A 9,369-nucleotide genomic window follows, 5' to 3' on the forward strand; every position below is an offset into this window, starting at 1 on the left:
TGAACAATAGTGAGCAAAGTGGAAAACGACATGAAGTGATCTGAAAGGAAGCAAAATGGAATCAAAGGACTGGTTAAGAGGCTGTTGGACTAATCTAGGCAAGACATAATAGTGGCCTGGTGTATAGATGTGTCAGTAGAAATAGGAGGTGAATCAACTAGAAATAAACTGAACATAGTATATATGTTATAATAGTATATAATAGTATATATGTTATAATATACTGAATTCATTTAATAAACATTTCTTAGTAATTAAGTACATGTTATTTGAAGGAATATTTAATAACTATGTTTTAACTGAATAAGATAAAAATAATGCTTACCATACAATTCAAAGTTTAAACCATAAGAAATATCAAAGATTAAGAATGTTTATTCTTATTGGTAAAATCTTGGATGATTTTTATCTTCTTGTATATTTTCTCCTGAGAATTTTAATTTGTTATAGAGGTGAATTTAGGAATAGTACAATCAGAAATAGCGAAATTTTTTTTGTTAAAGAATTTATTTCAAAAAGCAAACTGGCATTGGGTTTTCAGGAGTTCTGGTGCTAAGTTAAGCCATTTGGGCTTTTAAGTTGTTCAGAGTTCATTATCAGTGGATTGACCTCACTCAAATTAATATTTGAAATGAAGTGGCAGCATGAAAAATGATAGGAGGAAACAAAGTCACCATCACATGTGTATCAAGTCTGTCTCCCAATAATTCTTTTTTTGTCTTTTTAGGGCCACATCTGTGGCATATGGAAGTTTCCAGGCCAGAGGTTGAATTGGAGCTGCAGCTGCTGGCCGATTCCACAGCTCATAGCAGATCTGACCCTGCAGTGTGGCCTACACTGCAGCTCACGACAACGGCAGATCCTTAACCCATTGAGCAAAGCCAGGGATCAAACCCGCGTCCTTCTGGATACTAGTTGGGTTTGTTACCGCTAATCTACAATGGGAACTCCCTCTCAATAATTCTTAACAAAAACCCCATTGGCAATTATTTAAGAAATAACTTTGTCAGTCTCACTATTTACCATCTTTAGTCACCTAACAGCAAATTAATGGTCATGAGCACTCACATGATAAGATTTTTTTCCATAACATTTAGATAACAGAATTAATAGCAAACTGAATTTAAATATAAAAAAATAACCCTCCTTCTTAGGATCCCATTCAAAGGGGAGTACATTTACTTCAAAAGTTTTTGCTAAAAAGTAATGCAAAAATATGATCCTTGAGGCTAAGTACATACTCTCACTTCCATCACTAAAAAAAAAACAAAAAAAAACTCAAGAAAAAATATATTGATTGTTATACTCAGGTTACTTAAGAAGTAAATAATACATATGGGATTTAGGGTCAAGTATATCTCATTTCAGTGTACTTGCAATTTATCACACATGAATGATAGAATGTTAATTTTTTCATTTAAGCTAAACTTAACAGTAATAGAAATGCTAAGAAATTAAAAAAAAAAAAAATGTTCCAGGCAGAGTGTATGGAGGCATTTGCAAAGTTTTGAGACAGACAAGACAAGACAAGTTCACTCTTGAACTATTCAAATATACACCCCAGTGTAACCAAAAGCCTAGAAAGGATTCTTTTTTCCTTATTTTTCTAATAAAATTTGGTAAATAAGGTATTCAATTTTGATATATATGTGTTTATATATGACATATTTTTCCTACTTCCAGGTGAATATTGGATCGATCCTAACCAAGGTTGCTCAGGAGATTCCTTCAAAGTTTACTGTAATTTCACATCTGGTGGTGAGACGTGCATTTATCCCGACAAAAAATCAGAGGGGGTAAGTACCAGTCTGTTTCGATGGTGACTGTTGACAGCTCCTGCCATGTTTTTGCAATATTGAACTAAACAGGAAAATTATACTGTCATATTTTCATTTATCTGCTTTTCTTACAGGGTAATTAGAGCATTTCATTTGCATAAACATGAATAAGGCACCAAAATGACACACAGAGTTAACAAATACTTTTTTCCTTAATTTTTACCCAGATGTAGTCTTTATGCACCTGCTCACTCTAAAATTCTATGGCTTTCCATGACACAGCACAGCTGATTCTCAGATTTTAGTGCATGCATGGTATTCTTCTTTCCAATTACATGTGCTAGAAATCACAGCTGTATATTATGCTCAAAATACATGATTTTATGAAGAATGAATCTTTCACATAAAATAAGAGTCTTCTCTGCACTTGTGTGCTTTTTGAATGTTTAGTCTCTTCAAACATATTCCTTGATTTTTCACCTAGCAATATCAATATATTTGAGTTCTGTCTTTAAAGCTACAGGCAAATCATTAACATAAGAAAAGACTTTTCACTAGCATAATTACATTCTCCAGACATTTTACAGATGGGAAATTTTGACTTTATTTGTATTCTTTTAATAAATCACATTTTTCTTCATAAGTGCTGTAGGTATACAGAGACACAAAAACTCCATAAGAAAAACAAGCAGCTTTAAATGTGACCAGTATCATTAGGAGAGATATTAAGCTTGTAAATAGGAATACCCATGTGACTCAGCAGATTGGGGATCCACCTTTGTCCCTGCAGTGGCTTGGGTTGCTGCTGTGGCACAGGTTTGATCCATGGCCTTGGAACTTCCACATGCTGCAGGCATAGCCCGTCCCCAAATTTTTCTTAAAAAAAAGTTTATAAGTAAACAGTGAGTGGAAGGAGCAGGAGACAAAGCAATTTCTGTTTTCCAACCACACTTGGCAGGTGCAGAAACATAAAAAAGCTCTGCTAGGCCACAAAGAAATGTGGGAAAATAGAAATACCTCCCCTTAAAGGATTAGTCAAATTCCCCATAGTGAAGCCATATATGTCTTTATATTTTGCTGATTTTTGCAAAGCGAAACAACAAATGCAGATTTATAAAAGATTCTAAACCTTTTCCCCAGCAGGGAATGATTGGGTTTGCTTCCTGTCAATGACTTTTCCATAGCATCTGGCCCTTAGTTACTAGCTGGATGCTTCAGGATGCCTCCCTGACTGTAAAATCCTAATGCTACCTGCCTTGATAGCAAATGCCAACTGGCATTGTGAGGGTTTCCTTTGTAAGGGCTTACCAAGAGTTCCATCTATCTATGTCCCTTACAGCCAACCCTTAGGGTGCCTTTACTAGGTTATTTTCCCTCCTTCTTTTTGTGGAATTAAAGCAAACAGGAAAAAATAAAGAAAAAAAAAAGACTCAGTCTTCACTAAACAGGAATTCACTAGACCTACCTCAAATTTTGCTCTTTATCTCATTTTGTATAATCTAGAGTAGTCCATTTTAAAAACTCTTTAGCATCTTAGTCCTATTGAAAATTACATATATATTTTTATCTGGAAAGTTATATATACATGAAAATATATATACTAAAATTTTTATGGATGTATAAAACACAGCTCGTAATTTAACCTAATTTCTAATAGTCCGGTTTCTTTGCAACAGGTAAGAATTTCATCATGGCCAAAGGAGAAACCCGGAAGCTGGTTTAGTGAATTTAAGAGAGGAAAACTGGTATGTTATTACCTCAATATGAAATAGTTTATCTTGGGAGTTCCCGTTGTGGCGCAGCAGAAACGAATCTGACTAGGAACCATGAGGTTGCAGGTTCGATCCCTGGCCTTGCTCAGTGGGTTAAGGATCCAGCATTGCTGTGAGCTGTGGTGTAGGTCACAGATGCGGCTCAGATCTGGCGTTGCTGTGGCTCTGGTGTAGGCTGGCAGCAACAGCTCCAATTGGACCCCTAGCCTGGGAACCTCCATGTGCCATGGGTGTGGCCTGAAAAAAAGAAAAAGAAAAAAATAGTTTATCTTGAACCTCATAAATGAAGCTCAAATTATATATCTCTAGACCCTTACTATGTAACTCTAAATTGCACAAAGCAGGATTCCATGTATTCTCTAGTTTGCTCTAACTAAATAAATCTCTTAGATCACTTTGGTATTTTAGAGAGAAGTCTAAAATTTTTGTATCAAAATAAATACAAATATATTAAATTTACTAAAATAAAAATATCAAATAAAGTATGCATTTCAGTAAGTACCCGAGCTAGTCAAAAAATGGATTGTTAGAAATATCAGATATAGAGAATATAATATCTATTTAGTATCTCTGACTCTATTTCCTTTATACTTGAAACCTAATTTATTCTTTGTTTTCAATTTCAGTAAGAACTTTTGGAATGTGAAATGTTTTTTTCCAGTAGTTACGTCTGGAAATAAAGTGAATTGACCTGACCTTTTACTTGTATTATAGCACACGTATACTTAGATATTTCATACAATTACCAGTTCATGATTAATTTTCTATAGATATTCTAAGATTCGATATCAAAACTAAATTTGTATTTAAAGGCAGCTTAAAATGTATTTGTTTTTAAGATATTAATTAGATGTATTCAAGTGAAAGTTTCCCACTTATTCAGGTGATTTTTCAATAGTTTAATATTCTTTAAAAAGCTATTATTTTCCTTTCACAGCTATTTACATAGTTATCCTATAAGAATCTACACATATTAATTAACAACTTGTAGTGAACTTCACCACTTGACATAACTCCTAGTTGTCTTCAAGTTACATATATCCATGTTACATTTGTATCTGTGTATGAGATAAAAATACATACATAGAACTCTGTGTGAAGTTTTATTTTTTGCTGTTTAGTTTTGTTTCCTTAGAGTGAATTTCCCAGTTTTTTTTTTTTTCCTCCAGCTTCTCAAGGATCCTTACCATCTGAGCTGTTAATCAGTAAGGATTAAGTGAAATCAATAAAAAGAAAGTCATAGATAATTGCCTTTGTATTGACTTAACCTTTAGTCTGAGTGAATCTTAATATTTTTTTAAATTTAGGTTATATTTTCAGCCGACCCAGATAATTTGGTTATACCCAATAAAACAATATATGAACTTTATAAAAGAGACAATTTCTAATTGCTTAATTAGCAATTAAGACCGTTGTCCTGCTCTAAATAAAAAACAAGTATTTCCTAACAAAAAATATTCACTTGCATGTCTCAGGCAATATGCTTGGTGCTGGTGATACAATAATAATAAAAATATATCACCTAGGAACAAACAGGCTGGAAACTGGAAAACCCAAAACTCCTTGGAGGATGTGGCCCCCAAATGAAAAAGGCAGGAATATTTCGAAAAATTTTAATTAAGTAGATATACTAGGAAAATAGGTGAAATTAAACAACATATAAATAGTTAATCTTTGCATTACACAGAGATTCAGTTTTCATTTTCACTCTTTTACCACTCTATTTTAAAAAATATAGACCAATATAATGAAAAATTTCCTAGAAACAAAAATATTCTTGAGGTATTTACTAATTAGGAAACTATAGAAATAAAGTGGGGCTTTTTTTCCAGGTATTGCTGACAGTAACTCAGGTGGGAATACAGTCCTGATTTCATAAAATCCTCTCTCTGGGTCTTTTGACCCTCAATGCACACTTTCTTTCATTAAGTGAAAATGAGTCTATTGATTCATTCTAATGCTTCTGAGATTCCAGTTCACTGTTGACAGTGATTTTCTTCTTTTATGACAGAAAAGAAGATAAACATCTTTGTGTCTTTCTATTCTCTTATTTCCAGCTTTCGTATTTAGATGTTGAAGGCAATTCCATTAATATGGTACAAATGACATTCCTGAAACTTCTAACTGCCTCTGCTCGGCAAAATTTTACCTACCACTGTCATCAGTCAGCAGCCTGGTATGATGTGTCGTCAGGAAGCTATGACAAAGCACTGCGGTTCCTGGGATCAAATGATGAGGAGATGTCCTATGACAACAACCCTTACATCAAAGCCCTGTATGATGGCTGTGCGGTGAGTATGATCTCGGCTTGCCTTCCTTCACGGAGGGAGGAGGCAGCACGTAACCATCCCGGTCTGGCCCTAAGTCAGCTTTCGCTCATGAAATGGATGTCAGTTGTTATGAAGATTTGATGCTTAACACTGACATATCAACAGTACAGTCTATGAGAAACCACAGTTCTTCATACAGACACGCAGATGCAGAAACTCTGAAACATAGAGATACATTTTTAAAGCCATAACAGAAGGTAATCTCGGAGCATATGTTATTTGCATGGAATTATGCCTGATATTTGAATACTATTACAGCTAGTTATTCCTGAAGTGACAAAAAAGATCAAGAGCGTTATTTCATTCGCTTTCTTAATCCATGACTAAAATAACAGAAAAAGGAACCACCATTATAGCATTTATACCACAGATAACTCTTACCCCTGTATTTTGCTTATAAGGAGCTTACTGGTTGGTATTGTGTTACAACACTTTAGACAGCTACTATCGTTGTTACTTTTATCCTCTGGAACTATTTTTCTCACACATATGGGGATTTCTCAAGAGAAAATTACCCAGAGAGCACCCTAAAAAGCTCCTTGTCTTGCCTGGTGACTGAAGAGTAGTCACAATTACAAATAAATGAAGTCAATAGACTACACAAAATCAAAGAAGAGAATATAATGTATATTAAAAGAACAAGTGTTTTGGATTTCCCAATAGTAATGTATTGATAATTATTCACAAAAGTAATACATAGTAGCAGTAATGCTTTGACTTGGGACTTATTATAGTTCCTATACTGTATTCAAATTTTTCTTATAAAATTTATTTTACTGTGTGTGTGTGTGTATGTATGTACATATGTATATTATAATGGTAAGGACACATTATTTATGTAAGGGTCTGTCCCAGTACTAACATCAGTATTCATATTAAAATGTATTTATCAATTCAGTAGGATTCTCTACAACCATGCAGTATATGAGAGTATTATCTTGGGTAATTATAGCTAAATATTAAATGTAGTCAACATTCAAAATTTAAAACTATATATGACTTAAATGATAACAAAGAAGAATAAGAATAAAGAGAATAGCAAATTTGTTTTTTCACTTTCTTCTTTCTCACCTTCACTCAAAGGCTTAAGAGAGAGAGTGGATGGACTGGGAGTTTGGGGTTAATAGATGCAAACTATTGCTTTTGGAGTGGATAAGCAATGAGATCCTGCTGTATAGCACAGGGAACTATATCTAGTCACTTGTGATGAAACATGATGGAGGATAATGTGAGAAAAAGAATATATATATATATATATATGCGTATGAATGGGTCACTTTGCTGAACAGTAGAAATTGACAGAACACTATAATCAACTATAATTGAAAAAATAAAAATCATTATATATATATATATAAAATTATTGTATAACTTTTTATTTCTGCTTAACTTTACAGTCCAGAAAAGGCTATGAAAAGACCGTGATTGAAATCAATACACCGAAAATTGATCAAGTACCTGTTGTTGATGTAATGATCAATGACTTTGGTGATCAGAATCAGAAGTTTGGATTTGAAGTTGGTCCCGTTTGTTTTCTGGGCTAAGATTAGGACAAAGAACATATGAAATTAACTGAAAATATACCTTGGTGCCACCAACCCATTTTATGCCACATGCAAGTTTTGAATAAGGATGGTATAGAAAACAACTTGCTACATACGTGTACCAGTTAGGAAGTATGCCTTTGTGGGGGGCAGAATCACATGACAAAAGCTTTGAAAATCATAAAAATATAAGATAGTGTGGCTGAGATGGAAACAGGCCTTCTTCTTGATTCCCGATTTTCATCTCTCCTTTCCCTATTTGGATTTCTTTGGTGCTGTAGAAAAAAAGAGAAAAATATATATTCATAAAAGATATGGTGCTCATTCCCATCCATCAAGGATGTGCTAAAACAGTGTGTTTAATAAATTGTAATTATTTTATGTACAGTTCTATACTGTTATCTATGTGTCCATTTCCAAAACTTGCACGTGTCTCTGAATTCCATCTGACTCTAATTTTATGACAATTGCAGAACTATGATGGCAATAAATATATGTATGAAAAAATAAAGTTGTAATTTCTGATGACTCTAATTCCCTTTCTTTGATGAATAATAAAATGCCTTTGTATATATTGATGGTGAAGAGTTCAGTTATTTGATACCGCCAACAAATTTCTCAGAGGGCAAAAACCTGGAAGATTTTTGGAAGCACACGCCGATCAACTCTTCTCTACTGACCATTAATTTTGCTGAATTTCAGCCAAAAACATCACGCATATTGATGCTTTTAATCAATGCTATACCTCAGTCTTTTTTTAGATTCCAGGATTTCACAGGATACTTGTATATATGGATAATAAGCAAGTTTATATTTTTGGACAGGAAAATATGTATGAGAAGCTATTTTAACAAATTGATGCCTCTGTCAAGCAAGCAATCAGATGTACAATTTTTATACTACCTTATCTCAATTCATCGTTTTCAGTGTGCTTCAGCCATTCAGGTTAATAATTAAAAGATGGAGACTAAGCAATTATTTATGGATTTGTTCATGTTATATTTTTAATCAATCAACTTCTCGAATTTGATTCTAAATTGCATATTATAATAGTCTCCAAATATTATTTTACCTGCACCTGCCCAATAAATATTATTTCTTTTCTTTCAAGATAATATCAGACTTATTTGACCTAATTGCTAAATAACATATGGGTGGACTGTTACTAACAAGTGCTTGTTTTAAAAGTCATACTTACTAAAAACAAAACATTTTTTTCACTAAGGCATTTTCTTTCAGGTAGCTTGAAATAGCAGTAAATTTTTAAAATTACAAATTGTATCTATTTTAAGTAATATATGTAAGACTTGAAAATAAATGTTTTATTATTTCTTATATAAAGTGTTAAATTAATTGATGCCAGATTTCACTGGAACATTTTCAACTGATAATTTATCACAAAAGAGCATACCTGTAATATTGAAATTAAAACGTGAACATTTGTCATTCAGAAGTTCTTTTATTTTTGAAATCAAACTTGTAAATGTCCTTTCAAGAAGGGAGATAATGAATCGTATAAATAAACTCAAGTCTTGTCTACCTGGATTGGTCATTCTCTTTCTTAAATAAGTTTTAAATTACTCTCTATTGCAGAAAATACTTTCAATTCTATTTCGTGACCATCCAGATTAGATTAGTTTACACTTGATGAAAAAGAATATTATCTTTCAGGGATTAGTTGTTTAAATTCTCTACTTGTCTAAAATAAAAACATCACATGGTAATACTCTACTGACAAAATAAAGATAGGTTATATTTTAAATGTCAAATGAATATTTTTCATAATTAAACATTTTACAAACATATGTTCATAATTTCAGTGTTAGAAATATTCCCACAATTTTTATTTGAAATACAGTCTCTAAATCATAGATAAAAAAACAATTTTTTTGGAAGAAGAGTTCCATATCTTAGACCATTTGCTGTAATGAATGCATGGCAAGGA

General features: G+C 32.8%; 1 protein-coding gene across 1 annotated transcript in view; it reads left to right on the forward strand.

Annotated features, from left to right (window-relative positions):
- Window positions 1–8,969, forward strand: part of COL11A1 (collagen type XI alpha 1 chain) — a 202,896-nt gene extending 193,927 nt beyond the window's left edge. Inside the window, exons 64-67 of the mRNA XM_047785169.1 lie at window positions 1,684–1,796; window positions 3,455–3,523; window positions 5,608–5,841; window positions 7,278–8,969. Of these exons, the coding sequence (XP_047641125.1) occupies window positions 1,684–1,796; window positions 3,455–3,523; window positions 5,608–5,841; window positions 7,278–7,424 (563 nt within the window). The 3' untranslated portion in view covers window positions 7,425–8,969. The remainder of the gene's footprint in view (window positions 1–1,683; window positions 1,797–3,454; window positions 3,524–5,607; window positions 5,842–7,277) is intronic.
- The last annotated feature ends 400 nt before the right edge of the window (window positions 8,970–9,369 follow it).

Source organism: Phacochoerus africanus, chromosome 6, assembly GCF_016906955.1.
Source record: "Phacochoerus africanus isolate WHEZ1 chromosome 6, ROS_Pafr_v1, whole genome shotgun sequence".
Taxonomy (NCBI): domain Eukaryota; kingdom Metazoa; phylum Chordata; class Mammalia; order Artiodactyla; family Suidae; genus Phacochoerus; species Phacochoerus africanus.